General features: G+C 40.7%; 1 protein-coding gene across 1 annotated transcript; it reads right to left on the bottom strand.

Annotated features, from left to right (window-relative positions):
* Positions 1 to 7,560: 7,560 nt before the first annotated feature.
* On the bottom strand, positions 7,561 to 19,296 carry tsr1 (TSR1 ribosome maturation factor). The gene is made up of 15 exons (XM_085370774.1): positions 19,166 to 19,296; positions 16,965 to 17,064; positions 16,646 to 16,874; positions 16,122 to 16,256; positions 15,565 to 16,016; positions 14,882 to 15,017; positions 14,305 to 14,489; positions 10,595 to 10,797; positions 10,332 to 10,491; positions 10,125 to 10,235; positions 9,894 to 10,026; positions 8,397 to 8,513; positions 8,084 to 8,224; positions 7,920 to 7,994; positions 7,561 to 7,833 (listed from the first exon to the last, which is right to left on the bottom strand). The coding sequence occupies exons 1-15, from the start codon at positions 19,294 to 19,296 to the stop codon at positions 7,655 to 7,657; spliced, it is 2,487 nt and encodes an 828-aa protein (XP_085226900.1). The 3' UTR covers positions 7,561 to 7,654.
* Positions 19,297 to 20,153: the final 857 nt, after the last annotated feature.

Below are 20,153 nucleotides of genomic sequence, written 5' to 3'. Positions count from 1 at the left end.
CTGAGGAAAGAGTCATCACATGACAGCGCGGTCACGATTTCATTTGTAGCTAGGGACTTGTGTTGCTTGTCATCCTCTGTCTTTCCCTCTATGTTTTATGCCTCTTTGTTGCTGACTGTCCAATAAAAGCAAATATGCCATAAATAAACCATTTTTCCCAAATATAAAACTACATAAAAGTTTCTTAATTTCAGTTGTTTTGTGTGTCTCTAGGTACAACTATTGTCTTCCCAGACAGGCGTTATCTCTTTAATCAATCAGCCTCCTGAGGCTTGTGCTGGACATTAAACTTCAGCCTGTCAAAACACAATTTAACATGCCGTAATCTGGAGCACAGCAAACCTGAATGGCTGAACTTTTAATGAACTGAAAAGGCCTCCAAATTGCTGGTTGTAAGCAATGATTCAATTAAAGTTGCAAGCGCAAAGGCCCAGACACAGCCCAGGGAGCACATCCCAAAGCCTGTGCCTGACTACTTTCCCAAAGACCAACACTTGGTCAGGAACCAGAGCTGGAGATAAGGCAGGCTGAACAGCTAAATCCCTTAACATTTTGCTGTCACTCTCTAAATCACACACCTTTCCCACAGTTTCTCCAAGTTTGAGCATTGCAAGTTGTACATGTGACATATCTCACCGAAGATTGGTGGATATGGAAACACAGTGAGGCGTTGAATAGTCTGAACGACTGCAGCCAACTTCTTCAGACATCTTCGATCAGATATGTTGCAGGGTCATCGTGTCTCTAAGGCCCAGTCCACCTTGTTTCAATTAAGACTTTGAGTGACGAATATTGCAATTACCTTATTATTGCTCCATTTCTGTCTGCCAGCACAGACAAAGCAGGTCTGGACAATAGACAGGACAGTCTTAAAGTAATTTTAACACTTTGAAACAGACTATCTGAGTGTAATCTTCCACACTTTTCTCAACTACTAACATCAGGTCTTTTGCGCGCTCTCTTTTCTGTCTTTCATTCTCATCAATCATCTCTCCGTCCGTCCTTACTTTCTTTCCTTCCTTCCTTCCAGTGGACATGGCCACACATATCTCCAGATGCTGGCTGTGGCCGCCTCACCATACCAGACGCACACCCCTCCAGCTTCAGATTCCCTTCACCACCAAAAATTGAATGGTAGGCTCAACATTTACACACAGACCTCTCTTAATTCATTGTAATGAGCAGTTGCACGACAGCTTTAGTACATAGGCGTGCAAGGCATGTCATCTGAATAAGCAGAGTTGTTGTGTGCGTTTGGCCTCTATTCTGGGTTGCCCATCTGATGGTGATGCACAATTATCTTGCCATGATTAGTGCCAGATAAGAAATACTTGAAAGGCAAGAGTGGTATGGGGGGATGAATAAATGCAAGATAGTTTCTGGGTTGAGAACACTCACACCATAGCATATTTTATTCTCTAAACATTTTCGACTATTTGACCTTCACAGTTTGTTAATGTATCCAGTCAATTAATATAAATTAAATTAAAATATACAAAAATATTGGAGCCACTTAAAATAATAATAATAATAATAAACAAAATTTATTTAGCATTTTAGGAAACTGGATTTTTCACCTATTCTTGCAATCATTGAGATAAGAGCATTAAATAAATAGTATTAATTCTGTATGGTAAACAGACTTCATTTAAACGTTAATAATGGAAGCAAGGCAGCTTACATGTTGAAATCTTTTTTGATTGTACATATTAGATATTGCAGTGAAATTGTGTTTTAAAGGTGCAAGGAGACATTCTTTGGGCTACCATAGAGGTAAAAGCACAATTTCAAAATGTTCATTTAAGGTCTACTTCTGAGCTTTAACCTGAGCTCTGTGACTCTCCCTCAGCTGAGGGAGTTTATCCTGTTGTTTATGTAATTATAATTCAAATTTCCATTTTCTTACACTTGAAGAATCGAGAAAAATCATGTGAAACAAACATAATACTGACACTGATATGGCATCCATCCAGTGCTCACTCTCCGTTTAGCTGCGGTTGGGTTTCCACCGCCTCCTCAGAGATGCATATGTATCTAGCACTTTAGCAGTTAAATGCTCTATTATCACCAGATAGTTGCCAACTTTTTCTACAGTTTGAGGCTGAGCAGGCATGCAGTTGGTTTTTTTCTCTTTTTTTTTAATGAACATTTGCCTTCAGGACAGTAAAGTTGTGGCAAAAAAGAAAAATCCACATCATGAGCTGAAAGATGCTAAAATGCTCTTTAAAGCAGATTAACTGCTTTTAGGTTGTACTTTTCTGCCCGCGTATGACTGCCAGACAGTTATGTGATCTGGTGTTAAAGGGAGATTGAAATGGGAACATATTTTTTCGACTGATACTGAAACTGAGTAAGTAGTGCAACACATATCTGGCCTCCTCCTGAACTGCAGTGTGGGTATCAGTAACTATGTTAAAATCTGTGTATCTGTGTGTGCGCACATGTGTGTAGGCCAATCCAACGGGCGCCTGTGCAGCACATGGCTGTCCGATGCATGGTCTCTGCTCCCTGGTCTCTCCTCATTAGCTGCACACAATGCAAACATTCCCCTTCCCTCCCACTCCGCCACCCCTCCTCTCTCGCTTTCTCTCTCTACCTTCTACTCACAGTGCACACAGGGGGAAGAGCAAACCTTTTGTTTTCTGTGTCCAACCTGTGCACAGCTCCAGCCCTCCTCCTTTTTTCTCCTTCTCCCCTCCACTGACTAAATCTCTTTTCCGGCTTGATACTGCCGAAAACCATATGGTGTGTGACATCATCAGGGCAGGAAGCAGGGAGAAGGGAATGATAGAGCTGGGGAGAGATTGGCTTGCCAGGTCTCTGTGCAGTGATATCAGCAGAAAAGCACTCTTGGAGGCCCGTTGGGGGGTGAAAGCAGAGCAGGTTGGAATTTATTCTTTTCTTTTTTTTAAAGATTTCACTCCCACCTGGATAATCAGAGGGTGAAGGAAGGCAAGTAGAGAGGCAGTGTGCACCTTAAAGGGAATATTGATGACATTTGTTAACATCCGAGGTCATGGATTGTTGGCCTTGTGAGCCTATTATAAATTGGTGTGCAGGTGTTGCTGCAGCGCTTTTGTTAAAAAATGCCCCAAACAATCTGGATCAGAGGGATTTCAGATTGTTGCAAACTAGGTTTGGACCATATTTAGATGCTTTGGACTCATCCTGTTATCCTTAAAACTTCTGCAGATCATCTGTCTACCTCTTCCTTTTCGTCGCTGGCAGTCCCAATCTGCTCACCAGGCTTTATGTCTGTCAACCCCCTTCCTCCTCCTTTTGTTCTCTGGGTGAACTCTCCGGCTTTGTTGTGAGATCCTGGTCTCCATACCATCACTCCGGACCCATCCAGCTCTCTATCAACACACACACATAGATACACATAAACACTCAGTTAGACACTCACACAGTCAGCATCTTTGTCTTTCACACACAAACACACATGCACTAAAATACCCTTTCCCTTCTGATTAATGGAAGAGCTGGGGAGTGTGCCAGGCGAGAGGGTGGGAAAGGAAAGGAACGGAACGGAACGGAACGGAACGGAACGGAACGGAAAGGAAAGGAAAGGAAAGGAGAGGAGAGGAGAGGAGAGGAGAGGAGAGGAGAGGAGAGGAGAGGAGGGGCTGCTGCTGCAGCTGTGGTTTTGGAGTCAGTCTCAGCACCCCCTTGCTGCCCCCTCTCCATCTCCTCTCTGGCTCCTCCGAGGACACGAGCCTTGGCCAAGCCCCAGGAACCAGGGAGTCAGGACCAGGCTAAGAGGGAGAAAAAGGGGAACAACAGAGGGAAGGAAGGATAACACAAAAGAAAGAGAAAAACAGAGCTGACCTAATATGCAAGTATTGTCAGGCAGCACCTACAAAAACAGGGGAGCATGTGAGATGTTCATCAAACGTTTATGAAAATGTTACAAAAAGCATAATTTTTCCAAAACATTTGATAAAGTGTGTTTTTTAATTTAATACTGGTGCTGTCATTTGGTTTTACAATGCATCAAAAACATACTCAGCTCTGAGTTGGCACAATATTAATATTACTTAAAAGCCGGATAATCTTTTTTTGTTTTTTGAAAACATATTAACATTTTACTGGAATGTTTTTTTAATCGTTTTTAGGCATCTGCATTGTGTTTTTGATCAACAAAAGCATGCGTGAAAACTCATTTATATTTCATATGTACGGTAAGTGAGCTTCAATTTATTTATTTTTTGTGCTTAATACTTTATAAAAATTAGAACACCTGTGATATGCTTCAGCTTCTCTGCAAGCTGCATTTGGACAAGGGGTTAGGAAAATCGATGGATGGAAAATATTTAAGCAAAAATAAAATAATTAGTCAAATTTAAATATTCAGATGTGCGAGCGATAATACACATAATAACAATAACTTTATACTAAATCTCACTATTACTCAAGCAAATAAGCTCCATAGCACGTAGGCAGCATTGTTTCTAAAGAGTGCCTTAGAAATTTGTGCCAAAATAATTTTTGCCAATATCTACTTGATTACAGAACATTTTTCCCCTGTAAACACGCAAAGGCAGCTAATGACTGCCTCATATCCCACTTTTAAAATTTTGCTGTAAGTAAAGTTTAATTTGCAGTAAACCATATGTACTGTGTGCTGCTCAGAGTGTACATAGTGCCATATGTATACACAGGTCATCTAAAGATGCTTGCCAATTACTGTACACGTATGATAAACCTAAGGTTACTAATCAAATATATCTGTGCGCAGAGTGTGTCAGCAACACTCTCTGCTCCATTAAAACTTAAATAGGCCTACTTGAGGCAAATTATTGCAGTCATATTGTTCATTCTCAGAACTGTAACTCCAATGAGTTTGGCAAAGAAATAAAATAAAACAAGTACAGTTTCTCATTTTTTTAATAAGCATTTTTGCTTGGACCAGATCCAGTGAGGTTGGCCTGAGGATGGCATGAGAAATGGCAAACTTTACAGGATGAGCCTATGAGAAAAACCACGAGTTGAACACTTTTGGTCTACACTTGGCTAGCTTGCTGCTCCTTTGTACTGTATAAACTAAATTTAGCATTAAGTGCAGAAGTGGAAAGTTTTCTGTCAACAGAAGAGATGGTGTGACTTGTCATAGTTGATGGGTGGGGCAGATAGAGTTTATTTACAGAAAGCTCATCTTTTGTATCTGAGATAAGCTCATCAGCTCCGAGCTTTATTAACATATGACTTGACCCAAGCCTGACTCTTGCTTGGGTCTGCTTGTGTGTGATTGCACCCCAAATGTAATCTGCTCACCCACTCCGCAACGCAGTCCCGGCTTAGTGTGCGTTTGAGGCCTACCTTCTCTTTCTCTCGTTCCCCCCACTAGTCAGTGTTTTATGGGCTGTGTGCTGCGGTGCGGTGACCTCGCTCTCACCCCGGTGCCACCCAGCCGGTGCAGGATTCAGGCGCGCATGGCCCCTGCCAAAACCCCATAGCGCCACATCTGCAATCCATAAACGCCAGCCACTCTCGCTCTCCTTACTCCCTCGCCCACACCGCCTCAGACTCTCACACTCCTCCATTTCACTCTCTCTCTCACTGGCTCTCTCACCCACTAATGTTTTATTTTAATTTCCAAATTCTATGCATCCCCCCTTTTTTTTTTTAACATTCCTTTGACTGCTTCCTCCCACCACTTCTGGCTTTATTCAGGCAGAACATCAACTAGTTCTTCCCTTATCTCTCACTCCCTCGCTGCCCCTTTTCTCTCCTTCCGTTTCTTTATCCACATCCAACGGAAAAATCTCTCACCCATTATATCTTCTGTGAGAGCCAACTGAGTGTGGTGGCAGTGAACTGGGAACCACAAGACATTCCTGATCCAAACAGCACTAAGTCACCAGCATTCAAGTCTTCAGAGGGTGGCCTTTGCCAAACACACACTTCACTTATGGGCTGGATTCAGTCTTACCACGTCGCAGTTGGTCCCCAAACAGCTAAATGTTTATCTGTTTCAAATTGATAGTGTCAGGGAAAAATGTAGTGCACGCATCTAAATACAGTTCCATTTTTGTATGTGTTAGTGTAAGAGCATTCTCCATCATCGGGGTATTGAAGTCCCCCTCCCCTTTAGCGGCAGAGCATACTCTCTGCCTCTCAGCCTGAACAAGATGTGTTCAACACATCACTGTTGCCGTGCCCCTGTAGGAATCCATAGTGAGGTACTAAATATATGAAGTGTTACCTCAAAACTGTCCAGTGCTCCCACCTTCCCTGGCTCCAAAAATAGTAGGGACATTTGTCTTTCTTGCATTGTCTTTTTTTCAATTTATGTAATTTTTTTTTCCACTGTTCTCAAACAAAAATGCTCAGGGTGAACTTTTTTGCCTCCCTCCATCTTCTTTTCTTGGATCATGTTCTCCACTTCATCCAAAAGACTTCACCTTCAGGTTTCCCAGACACACTGGCATGCCTTTATGGTGCAATCCCAACAGAGTCCACGGATGAATCATGTTGCTGCAGGCATGCAGGGGCTCAGTTTTTACGATAAATATTGCAATTCATAAATCAGCGTTCTCCGAAGAAAGAAAGTACGGCGCAGGGGAGGACGCAAAAGTGTAGAGCATTTCAGCTTTAGTTTCAAATTAACAGGGGTTATGATCTGTGTGTATGTGTGTTGACTAGAACTGAAAAGAAGGCTACAGGTCAGGGCAAGACCACCATGAAGAGCCAAACTGCCAGAGTGTGTGTGTGTGTGTGTGTGGGGGGGCTAAACATTGCTGGTAGGAGGCACAGTCTTATCAGTGCTTTTATTTTTGAGTGCTCATACAATGTCATGCACTCGATTCGTAAATTACATCAGGGAATTATCATGTACAGGAAAGTGTAGCAAGAGTGAATTTTGTGGAGATCAATCAACCTTTTGGCTTCTCACTCATGTAATGGTGGCAATTCGTCTTCTATTTTGCACCATTGTTGTTTCACTCTGTGCTAAAATTCAAGTCATTTATTAGTTCTTCAGCCTATATTTTTTAAGTAAACTATACTGAGGCATGTGTATGATAAAAGATAACATAAATAATGCTCAAAGCTGTGATTTTTCCAAATCTTAAACAGCATTTCATTAAGCGATTACAGAAAAGAACGTTTCCTTAAAAGTGCGACTTGGGAGTTCTCTTTCCATGATTAAAGTTCCTCACGTATCTCGGTCATTATCAATACATAATTTCGTCCTAGCTTTCTACATTTTAATGTGCGTAGGCATTAAGCCACACATGCATGACTTCAAAGAGTTGCCCATGTAATGAGCTCGATACATGCCTAATGTTAAATTACTGAACTCACCCAGTCGTCGTGGTACCAGCTCTCAGATTTGTTTAATCATAAAGCACTCAGTGCAACTCAACTATTTGTTTAGAGGCAGTGACTCAAATCTTTTTTACCCATTTAGGAAAAAAGAAAAAGTGAGATGCTCTACAAACACGTAGGAAGCTTTATTAATACTTATCCATTCCTGCCATCTAGTGGTCAAAACAAACTCTGCAGCATGTTTGAGGCTTGGATGCAAAATGGAACAAGAAAGCTTAACTTTGGATCAAAATAGATTTATTTAATACGCATTCCACTCTTTTAAAGTGTCCTGAAACCACTTGGATGTTTCTGTTATTACATGGCTTGTCATTCTGTCCCTCCACTATTCCATATCCAAGTCTTCCATTTCCACAGTGCCTTCTCTCTTCACCCAAGTTAAAGGCGCGGGCACATAGGGGTCATACGTCCACCGAGGATACACTCTCTTGTACAAATTCATCAGCACAGTGTCTTGAGAGCGTAGCTGATTGTCAAACACGCATTTCATGTGACCGTGTGTTCCTGAAAAATAAGAAATGGCAGTGAGAATCCACAGCAAATAAGGCACAGAGACACAGACACAGGGTTTTATTCTTAAATTTTCTCACCTAAGGCCTCCTTGATGTGACCTCTCCGACCCCATTTTGTTCGCAGCTCCACTGGCTTGAACCACATGATATCATCTGTAAAAGAAAGTCAAGAAAATTTTAATGAAAAAATTAGGAATTATGTCTGCAGTGACAGTAATAACAGTATGAGAACGTCCTCTCACCCCTGTTAAAGAACATGTAACGAACAACAGCAGAGCGCCTGTTAATTTTGAATGGGTGTCCACTCAGAACAATCCTCTTCAGCACAACACGCTGAGGGTCACAACTGAGCAGACTGCCTGTAGCCACAAGGTCCTGGATGCCTAGAAAGACACAGTAAGAAGAACACGTGCTCAAAGGCCAGTACAGAATTTGCTTAAGTGGATAATTAATCAAAACCACCAACAGGATGAATGGTCTAAAGTTTAACTTGAGGGCAGCCAGGCCACTAATTCAATTTACTCGTGTTGACGTAAACAGGACTTTCCATCTCACCATCATTCCTTTGCTTAAAAAGCAGGACTCCTGAAGGGGGGAAGGTGATGGGGGCATACAGTGACACTACAATGGGGGCATCTGGTCTGAGGAAGCGCTCCATCTTATGCTTGTCAGCTAGAAAAAAAGGTGGAGGGGAAAAAAAAAGATTTTATTATTATTAATAATAATAATAATAATAATAATAATAGTAATAATAATAATATATCCAACAGATATCTTGTTTCCAGAAGTAGCTTTTAAGATCATTATACTAATAAAGTAACTTGATTAACAGTTCTTGTTTTGTAAAGAACCGAAAGTCGACCTTACATGGTGGAAAGACATTTTTCAGTTTCTGACTTTTTCAGCTTAAGATCGACACATCTTAATTAAAATGTCAATAATAATAATAATAATAATGATAATAATAATGAAAAGGTGATTTTAATAATAAAAAGGTTACGTTTATGTTTTTTACTGGATGATGCCTTTTTATACATTTTTTTTCAAAAGAACACAGCATAGCATTATAACAACAAATATTACAGTAATAGCACTCCCGTAATGCAAATGCATAGAGGTGGTTCTGTTTAAGGACACCGTCTCAACATCATAAAAAATAAAAAAAAATCAAGTGGTACAATGAACCCACCGAGTTCCAGGTGACCCATCATAACTAAATTCGTGGAATAATAGATACTAGATTAGCACCAGGTGTGTTTCAATATTACAAGATTTACTTGTAATATGAACCAGATGTTAAAACACTGCATTTAGTCTGCATGTTGGCTGGTTATGATATCTGATTTTTTTTGTTGTTGTATTTTTTAACCGATTTTTGCCCTCAACTGCAGTAAGTTACAGGAACTTCTCTCAGTGAAACAAGTGAAAATAAAGTGCTCTGCTTTTGCAAAGAGGCAAAACGACCTGCTGTACATCCACCTTTATCTGACATATTTTACCTTGGCAAACAGAAGCAGGTACAACATATTTATATAACAAAGCAAATGTCAGGTTCTTGTATAATTTTCAAGTGTTTATAAACTCACCAGATAACAGGATATCCTTTTCTCTCATCTCCATAATTTTCGTCATAACTGGTTGGATCTTTTGCTCATACCGAGGCTGCTAGCGTGCGGCTAGCTCTAAACTCTGGATAGTTTTCGCTTTAACCACGTTACTTTGTTAGCTTATTTAAAATGCCCATGTTCAGCTCGGTGAGGGCGATTTAACTGTTTGATTTGGTTTGTTGTTACAAACATTATGGCGGTTTGTGACTTAGTTTGGCAAGCTTTATCTCTTCTTGATAGCTATAGCCAAACAATAAATGATATGTTAGTTAGACTGATCAGTCAGTTACCGGTCAGTCAAGAATGCAGGAAGTTGGACGTTACAAGCCCTTAGCCCTGAATTGATACATCTCTGGCAATGCGTTTGATTTAAGTTTGTTTATGTAGGATCACTACTGCCGTTTGTTCTGATGAATGTACTGGATGAATTCAGCAGGTTTTCTACCTGATGTGTGTTGAGAGAAGATGGGAGAGGCTCGGAATCTCCGAAATCCACAATGGAACACAAGCTCCTCTTTAGATTTGATCGGTTCTGTGTTACTGGGGTGTCTCTGCACCAAAACATGCATGACTGACATCTATGCACAGAAGAAAAAAACATGAGGTCAGCAAAAATTATTCTGTGTAGCTGGTGCAGCTTTTCTTACGAAAAGGAAACATTTTCAGATGTGAATACCTTCTGTTCATGGGGCAAGAGAGACACGAGAACCAGAGGTTTGCCTGACTGGACACTCTCCATCACAGAAAAAGGCACATCAATGATGTGCAGGGTCACATACCAGCCATCCTGAAACGTGGAGGACAGCAGAGTGAGTGAAGCCAAAAATCATGGTTAAACATGAGAGCATTTACAGCTGAAGACAACTACTGTTGTCTACTTTACCATGGCTCCATCCTCCTCAGCTGCAGCCTCAGCCAATATGCGGCGGCGAGTGCGTTCAAAGCTCTGGAACTGGAATATACGCGAATAGTCGAGGGGCAAGTTTTCCATGGGGTCCCAAGGTGACGAGCGGAAACTTTTTAACCCCCTGTAACGCTGGAACCTGCGAGAACAGGACGGCAACCCAAACAAACAGGAAACAATAAATATTCCATCCCAAAAGGAAATGTAAAAGAAACAAAAAGCATAAAAGAAACGCTACTGACCTGATTCTAGCTGGAGTGTCGAGGGGCGTGTCCACCTCATCGGGGAACATTTCATTGGCTCGAGCGTCACGGTAGCGTTTTAGGCCTTCTTCTTCGGCAGCTTCATCCATATGTTCATCATAGCGCTGATCTGCACCCGCTCGCTCTGTGGAGCACACCTCTTCCTCCTCCTCCTCTTCTGAATCACAGCATGAACCTGGGTCCTGGGCAGAGAGGACACAGGACAAATTTAGTACAAGAGGTTTGAACAAAGAATGCAAGCTGCTCTCTGACCATAAACACAACAATCATTGTACTCATTTTTAGTGATCAGTGAAGAAGCTTTGATGCTTTGGCATTTACTAACAGCAAATGCAGTGACAGAGATAACACTATTGGTTAATTCAAGGAAGGAAGGAAGGTCATGGGCCACAAGGGGAATACGGCTAGCCTCACAGTAGTTTTAGTTTGGTTGGCCTTGACTTTAAGACATCTGTCTCTGACATTTTTGCCACCCAAACAAAATTTTATATGGAATTTTCTGTGCCAAGGCCAAATTTCAGCATTATATAGTAGATATAACTCAGATAACAAACAAACTATATTTTCAAATTACAAGACCACTGAAAACATGTTTAAATAACCTTTTACCAGCTGTGAGTCTGGCTCCCTCTTTTTAAAACCCTGAGCTTCTAATCCTAATATACTGAGTTAAACAAGTGTCCTGGGTAGGCATGGGCGATATATTGAATATACTTCATGTATCAAAAGTTTTTCCACGTACGATGGTTAAAATGGGTCTATCGGAACCATTGAGTATGAACTGCCCTGGCAATATTAAGCTTTTCAGAGGCTTTTTTGGAGCGACTGCATGACTAATCCTCCCTCCAAAGCAGAAGGTTTTCTGCACGGCACACTGCGCTGAGCATGCGTGTTTATATTCTACCTTATAAGAAAAAAATATGGTGACAGCCGGAGTTTCAGACGAGGAAATGAATGAGACTGTAACTGAAGACGAGTCGGACAAGCTAGTTCCAAAGAGAAACATTTACTGGCAGTGGTTTGGTTTTCAAAAGGAGCATGTCAAACAAAATGCCATAATTTGCAAAACATGGCATAAAACCATTGCCACAAAAGGTCGCAGCACCACAAATTTATTCCACCACCTGAGAAGTCATCCATTGCAAAATGAAGAATGTTTTAAAGTCCGCATGTCAACATCTCCCCACACACCACAGAAAACTCTAAATAAACCAGCCATGACGCAGATGACACTGGCGTCTTCGTTTGCCAAAGTGATCCCATACGACAAAAAAAAAGGTCTGTGTTGACCACAGACAGTGACTGTATGAATGATATATATGGTTGAATATAACATTTGTTTTTGGAGGCTAGTTAAACATATCGTGGTATATATCATATATCATGATATAGCCAAAAAACAAAATCGCCCAGCCTTACTCCTGGATAATGTTCTCTTGCTGTAATGTAATGTACAATATTGTTGTCCTACTATTACAAAACACTTACTTTGTTAGTTGCTGCCAGTATTAACAATAACCAGACACAAATGGCAGGAAAACAAATGACATCAAAACGATCCTAATTATAGAAAATATTTATGTAACATAACCAACAACTCCGCCACAATAAACAAACAGCACTGAGGGGCCTTGTATGTGTGAATGGGATAAGCAATTGCCCGAATTCAAACTATGGGAATCCCTGCTTTGCATACATTTGAATTCAGTGTGTTACGTAAAGACACTCTCCAGTGCAAGACATCCACTCTTAAAACAATATCTAGAAATTGAGCATCCAAGGGCAACATATTTGGATAAGGAAATGAATCATCAAAGAAGACATGCTTTGCTGTGCTCCCTTGGCTGGCAAATTACAGGAGAAGCCAGACGCAAGAGCGGAAAGCTCTCAGCATGCGGCTGATACACAACCTTTCCAACATCCTTGCTGCAATAGTAATAATAATCATTATCATTTGAAGTACCCTTTCCACTATTGTTACCTTCGTCTAGATACGTATGCCTGTGCGCTAACCTTGACATCAAATGCATGCTAATAACAATCACAGATCGTAATGAACCTGTTGCATAAGGAAAGTTTCCCTGACTTCTTTTCAAGCGGAGTGGGAAATAAATAAATGGCCAACCCCTCCCTTCGTCCAGACAGGAAGTTCTGTTCACAAGACAGGAAGACAGGAGGCTTCTCTTGGGATTCCTGCTCCAAACACTATTGTTGTGGTGAGCAGCCTGGCACTACACGCCAGAGTCAGACACTGAGAAAATAAACAGTGCCTCTCAGCAGTGAGGTGCACTGCCTGTGGGTCACGTATGCACCGCTTCAGCCCCGGAACCGCCAACACTTTATTGCTTCTTCACAAATTACCATCCTCATCATCCTCCACAGGACTGCACCGCCTGACCTTAGCTACCGGTACACTGTTGCTATGACAACACGACCCCGCGCAACAAAATAACCATAAAAGGTATGTTCTGGCTGAACTTCTGGTCAAACTACTAAATGAGAAATGAAAGAAAAATTCCAAATATAACAACATTTGTACAATCACTGACACACAAACCCTCTACATCATCCATACTAGAATGAAAAACCTGTCGTAATCAAGTCATCTGAATCCTGTAGTGAGTCTCTGGTATTTTCCATGGAAAGCGTTGTTATCTAAGTAATTGGTAACTTACTGTACCTTGTTTTGCAGTAAAATGCTGTTAAACGTTTTATTAAATATGATACTACGGACTAAGGGCTTCTCTGAATTATTCAATTTTAGCATGTAAGCACGCTTTATTATTCTTACCACAGTGGTAAATTATCCAGCTTTAATTTTTGGTGGTGCGCCCACAGGTAGGCAGACTCGTGTGTTGTTTTTTTTTTAGTCTGAGCCTACTCAGGCCTCATGGCTTGAAACAGAGCACTTCTTCAATCATGGCGTGTCCACCCCAAGTTAGGAACCTGCCCCATTGAGAGCAAGTATCTTTAAATCTTGCTCACAAGTCAGGGAAGAATTGAGCAAGAGGTTGAAAGAGGATTAGTGCAGTATCTGCACTGAAACAGACTGCTGTTACGAAGAGACCTAAGCAGGAAGGCAAAGCTGTAGTTACTGAAACAGTAAGAACAGGGATACAGGCACGGGAAATTCGTTTCCTCCAAAGGGGGTCTCAGCCTTAAAGGTAGGGTGAAAAGCAGAGTCACTCACAGTCGTGCTGCTTCTCCCCTCCATTGAAAAGAGCTAGCTGACATGGTGAGGGCATGAGCCTAGGATATCTCCTGCATGCTTCCTAGGTGAGTTGAATGTCCAACCCAGGAAGAGACCAAGGTAGACTGAGGACAAGCTGGACAGACATCTTGGCTGGCTTGGGAACGCCTCGTTAACAAACCAGTAGACCTCAAGACCTAGCTAGACAGACGAGCTGGCTAAACAAAGAGATGTCTGAGCATCTCTGCTTAGATTATATCCTGACCTGAGCTTTATTTAAAAAATATATATATACTATTTATGTCCATTTCAATTAATGCCCACTTTTCAGTGTATCGCATTTTACAAGGCTAGGCTGTCATATCATTATAAACTTTATACCCGTCTTTTTTGTGAAAAGTTTTAAAAAAGGAAAATTTAAACTGATATTTGCATTTTATTTATCTTCTGCTTCACTGTGTCATTAAAGACTTATGTCAAAATTACTTTAAATGTGTACCTGAGAGTCAATCTCCCCATCCTCTTTATCCATGGCTTCATCCATCATGTCATCATCATCATCGTTGTCACTACTTTCTTCATCCATGTCGCCATTCTCCTCCTCACCTTCATCAACAATCCACGTGGCCTGATAGTCTGATGTTCCTTTAGGGACCTTCATTACACGTTTTTTCTTCCTGGCTTCTAAAGAGAGAAACATCAAAAAACAACTTTGAATCCTGTGTTTTCCTGGCACGATAAACTGTATACTCTTGCATCAAGAAAAGCACATTACTCATTTCTATTTACTAGAAATGACTGAATTGCTTCAGCTATGTGTAACCATCCAAATTTTTACTGTACATCAATAACATTATAGCAAAGTCTTTGTTTAACTGGTTTGTTGTGTCTATTAAAACTGTCAATTAAGTTACATATATTTACATCAGTCAGACAGTTTCCCACTACTTGAAAGTATAAAGTGATATAGTTGTAACTTCAAATCAAGTGTGACTGTTCTAACACAAGATCTGTCATTTTGTATCTTAGTCATCATCATTTTCTGAGAGCATTATCTATAAATTCTGTTTCTTCACCTTCAGCTTCCAGCAGTTCTGATTCTGTTGGCCATGTCTGCTCTCCGTCCATGGGATCCACCTCAGCCTCTGCCTGCAGACTCTCCCTGTTGGATGGGTCCGCTTTCATGAGCACCCTCACAGGGGCCTCATTTTCCTGTGGGAAACGCAAATGAGCAGGTAAATGTGACCCATATCAACTAAACTAGATGCACTAACACTCCAAAACAGTTAAAGGTGTTAAAGTTTCACTTCGCATTTAAACCAACTGACCACCATTCATTATATTCACTTTGAATTAGTTTTAATGGTTAAAAACAGCGTGGGGAAAATGCACAGAGTTTTAGCAGGGGTACATTCCAATTGTTATGCAACAGTAATATTACATTGATAAAAACAGATGCTGACAGTTGTAATGGATTACCTAACTTAAACAGGTTTCCATGCTTCAAGTTTGGAGCTATGCTTTGTATAGTGTGGAAAATGCATGCCTGAGTCCACAAGTGAGAAACAAATATCCATAATACAACTTAGCAAAAAAGTCCAAAGCTAGGTAAAACTCCCCCAAAAATTTTAATTTTGGTGATGCAGTAGAGCAATAAATGAAGTCATTTATATAATTTATTGTTTAATAAAGTGTACGCTATCAGGTCTGCATGTACATTTGCAAAGTTAAAGTATTAAAAAAAAGCAGCAACAACTACCTGCATGTCAACATCTCCTCCTTTGCTCGGCTTCAGTGGTCTGGACACTGTTAAGTTCAGAGGAAGAGGGTCTACTGGGGCATCAATCTGGCTGAGCTGAAAATCACCATGACCACTGATGTGTACCAGTCTGTCAACCCGCAGAGGGCGGCCACGGACATACCCGGACACACAGAGTGTGCCCAGGCCAGTGGCTCCACTTGTACTATCAACAGGGTTGTTGGGTGTAAAAGTGACATGTTGAGCAATGAGATGTGACCGTTTGGAGCGGAAACCCAACTTTCTCTGTCTCTGAGTCCCCAGGTGTCTGAGAAGTAGTGTGGCATCTTGCTCGGAGTCCAGCGGGAAGAGACGAGCATCAGGAAAACGGGCCTCTGTGATCTTTGACAAAGCTCTTCTGGACTCAACCCTCTTCTTCACAGGGAGCTCAGACACACCCTGACACACCAGTGCTATGTAGGTTGAATATGGGAGAGAGACAAGGGCTTAGTAGAGGCACATCAGAAACGAAGTCAATTAAATTAAAAAAGAAAAAAGAAAGAAAGATTTATAATTACCATAGCTGGGGAGACCCTGAGCAAAGACGCAAGAGAGACAATAGTCTCCATAGGTGTCCCAGCCTTCAGTAGAATCCAACACAAATACAAGGCTATCTGCAATCTTTGTCACATCCAGTAGGGAGTGCATGTCAGCTATAAAAAGAGATTACAGAAGTGTTAAAGACACACACACACACACAAAAAACAGAGTACATTTTTAAAATATTTGTTTTAGAATGTCATTTACTGAACACAACATCAATTTTACAACACAAAATATAAATAGATAAAAAAAATCGTATCTAAAGTACAGTAACATATCTGACTTAACTTCTTATTCTTCTATGGTATTCTACAGTATGTCACAAGTGTGTCAGCATTACCAGGGATGTTTACTTATTCTATGAACAAAATTCTCAAATTGTAATGTCTTTTACATTTGATAAACTAAAATTACATCAATAGATATCACAGAAGCAACACTACTTGTGCTTCTGGCTCACTTTTTTTTCCCCAAAGGAAATCTCTTTTCTAATGCTTACCTGTACTCTGACTTAGAAAGGTGAACCTCTGTTTAAAACGAGGCAGAATCAGCCCAAAACTGTCACTGACACCACTGATGCACCGGTCGTGATGTACAATGCCCCCAGCGCCTTCTCCACGAAGCAGCTTAGTGATGGCTCCAGCATCGGCTTGAGCATGTAGGGACACCACAACAACCAAATGAGGAGGACCATCCCTGCTGCCAAGACGTCGCTTTTCTGTCAGGACCTGGGAAGAGAGAAAGAAACTCAAGCAACTCCAGATTCGTTACATTAAGAATTTAAGAACAGCGATCCATCATGTGATATTTTAAATTACCATGTCTTTCTTATTCTTGCGCAGCTGGTTGGCTTTGTGCCTTCTGTCCATCTTCTTTTGCTCCTTCCTCTGTTTTTTGGTAAGGACTGTCACCGACACTCTGCCTGTGAGACATTGCAACACAAGTTATTTATTAATTTATACAATGTGTATAGTATTCTTTTAATATAGGCCTTACTACAACCCACAACCTTGCTGCTTAGAAAGAACTTCTATTCTAACACACACATATGGATCATGCTCCACTCTGCTGCACAATGTTAAAGCAGCTGAAGTCTAAGATGTCAGTAAATCTCGGCAAATACAAAAACAGTGTGTGAACATCGGCCGTTTGATTTTTACAATATCTTTGCTGCTTTAAAACATATGCTGGCAAGACAACCAATCAAAAACACCTGCAGAATGAAGTTCAAGTCAACACAACAGCGCAGCTGTTGCAGCAGACAAAGCTTCCCCGCCCCCAGAGGGTCATGCTGATATAAATAAAGTAAGCAAAAGACCACACATTAGACAACTGGACTAAATTTTATATGCACAGTACTGATTTGTTTCATAGTCAATGAATTCAGTAGAAATGGCACTATACTTTGTTAGAATATTTTATTTTTTTACAGCTATGTGTCAAACCTTATATAACAAGAGATAAAGCAGACTCTATAGACAAGAAACAGTCATTTTTGTTCCAAGAGTTTTCTGGTTTTCATTTGTATCCCACTTGTAGTTGAAACTGATATGCTGGTTTCACCAGGAGCCCCCAGAAAATTGCTGTTGTCCCCGCTGGCTAAAGTCTGCAGACAAGACTGTAGTGCTATACTCTGATAATCCAATAAAAAGATTACTTACATTAAACAGTCCATTTAAATTCTTGTTTAGCTTTTAAAGCCAATTGCCTACTGTCAATTATGCATTACTGCAGATGTAACTGATAAAACATATTACAATACAGACTGTACAATGACTGACATTTACCATTTAGTATTAGTACACATGTGCATCAGTGAATGAATAATAATGAATTTCATATTGAAGACAAATTATGAACAAATCCATACTCATAATTATCATAAATATCAATTAACTGAAATAATTTTTCATTATGTTGTTCTGTTTATGTTAAACTATTTTTACTAACCAACTTTGATACCACTGCAATACATACAAGCATCAATGAACAACAATGAGACGAACATTCCTTTGTTGTTTTTAACTACCACACTGCCTTATATGTGAATATATTTTTCCAGTTTGAGACTGGGGTTTATTTATACCTGATATATTGATGAATGACACATCACTGCTAAGGTCTGACAGCATATATGATGTTGAATAACAGCACAAGCCGGCTGGATGATTATCCATCAGCCATAATACATAATACATTTATTCTCACACATTAGTGGAGCGCCCTCTGTTGGAATCCAGTTTAACTGCAGTGCAGACACTTCAGTCATTTAAATCAACATTCCTGGCTTTTATTGAGCAGTGGGGGTTATTGTGTGTACTCTTTAGGGCACGATTGCGTCATCTGGCTGTATGTTAATCACGTGTGCTCAAATAATTTTTTATTAAAGTGTCCACGTTACTTTGTATCTCAGACATTCCAATAAATGTAAAATGCCGACAAATTCACTAATCCACAAAATTTAGGTTTGTTTACAGATATAAGACTTTTGCCTGAATATATTTGTTTAAGCTACAAGGTGTCCAAATGTGTTTGTGTACTGCTTTACGCTGAATGAAATGAAATGAACATTAAATTATAGCATAAACTATCATTGCTGTACTGCTTGACATGTAGTGTTACTATCTGACGATCATTCAAATCAGGTGTAAAACGTGTACAAGTCGGAATGTGAGCTTGAATTTAAATAGAACAAAAATGTTTTTAATGATAAACTTTCTCGGTGTAATACAGAGTGTTAAGTCCTCTGATTTTCCAGTAACTGGATATCTGGAAGACCCCCGGACCACGTTTAAATAGCTGAAGCTCATTGGCAATCTCCAGTTAAACACCAAACGAGGCTCGCAAGCGAATACAGACTTTCACTAAATACCTTTAAAAGAAAAGTGCTACGATATAAGATACTGTACTGAAAGGATTGAGCACTTAAAGCCCAACACGTGTACTTGCAGAAGCAACCGCTACATGCTAACAACACACATGTAAGCCCCAGGTTTAACGCTGTGCAGCTGGACGCGACTTGCCTTTGTTTTCCCTTTCAATTTCTCCTTTCGTCCGGTGCTTGCCATGTTTGTGTCCTTTATTTTTTTGTTTGTATATGCCGGGTCTGTGGCCCTGTTGTTTTTCCCCATCAGCAGCCATTTCCACCATGTGGGTATGTCAGCTAATTTACTTCCGCACTTGCAGCAACGTCACGATAGGGACGTGTCTTCCGGAAAGCTTTTCTTCAAAATAAAAGCTTGGATAAGCATTATTTGAACTTGCTTTGATAGTCTTGATGAAGAGGTGTAAATGAGGTCAAAAGGAGCTGCTCTGTGCCTCCACCGAGGCACAGAGGCTCTGAGCACCTTCTTGTGTGCAGTGGTGATGGACAGGTTGATATATGAGGTCAGGCAGGAGTTTCTGTGGACTGCAGTGTTTACAGATGATGTTGTGATCTCTTGTGAGAGTAGTGAGGAAGAGAAAGAAAGCCTAAGAGGTGGAGGTATGCTCTGAAGTAGAGGTGGAGGTATGCTCTGAAGTAGAGCTGGGCGATAGAACGATAACGATATGTATCGCGATATAACTTTTACTCGATAGAGAAATCAAGCTATCGCGATAGACCTCGCCGCTCTTGTCCTCTTAATATTAAAAAAAAAAAAAAAAAAAAAAAAAAAAAAAATCAAGTATCGTAGCGCAGAGCCGAACCAATCACAGCCGCAGCGTCACGTCGCGTTACGTACAGCACAAGTACCAAGCCGCACGTGTGTTTGTTTGGGAAGCAGCCGGCGGGTAATGGAGCCAGCGCATAATGGAGGAAATGAGTGTGCCGACTAGAAAAATCAACCGAGCATGACCGAAGAGATAACAGATGATGGTTCCAATGCCGGAGAGATTGTCGAACGGAAGAGCCATAGAAGTTCCGTAGTGTGAAGGTATTTCGGCTATTTCAAGTCTGACAAAAAACAGAGTAGCGTGCCGAAAGCAAGTCTGGAAATACAATAAACTGGTGCATGCGTCACACTGTG

The sequence above is a fragment of the Diplotaxodon limnothrissa genome, linkage group LG14 (assembly GCF_057381915.1).
Source record: "Diplotaxodon limnothrissa isolate DT_005_m linkage group LG14, D_limnothrissa_male_GT1.1, whole genome shotgun sequence".
In the NCBI taxonomy this organism is placed as follows: Eukaryota; Metazoa; Chordata; class Actinopteri; order Cichliformes; family Cichlidae; genus Diplotaxodon; species Diplotaxodon limnothrissa.
The sequence above is the reverse complement of the archived record's forward strand: the minus strand, read 5'-3'. Positions and strand labels throughout refer to the sequence as shown.

Excerpts from the sequence above, each read along its gene's own strand:
- tsr1 (XM_085370774.1), bottom strand. The coding sequence starts at position 19,296 with ATGGTGGAAATGGCTGCTGATGGGGAAAAACAACAGGGCCACAGACCC. Across the intron at positions 17,065-19,165 it reads GAAAGGGAAAACAAAGGCAA|AGTGTCGGTGACAGTCCTTA; the intron begins GTCGCGTCCAGC and ends TCTCACAGGCAG. Across the intron at positions 10,492-10,594 it reads GACACTCCAGCTAGAATCAG|GTTCCAGCGTTACAGGGGGT; the intron begins GTCAGTAGCGTT and ends CTGTTCTCGCAG.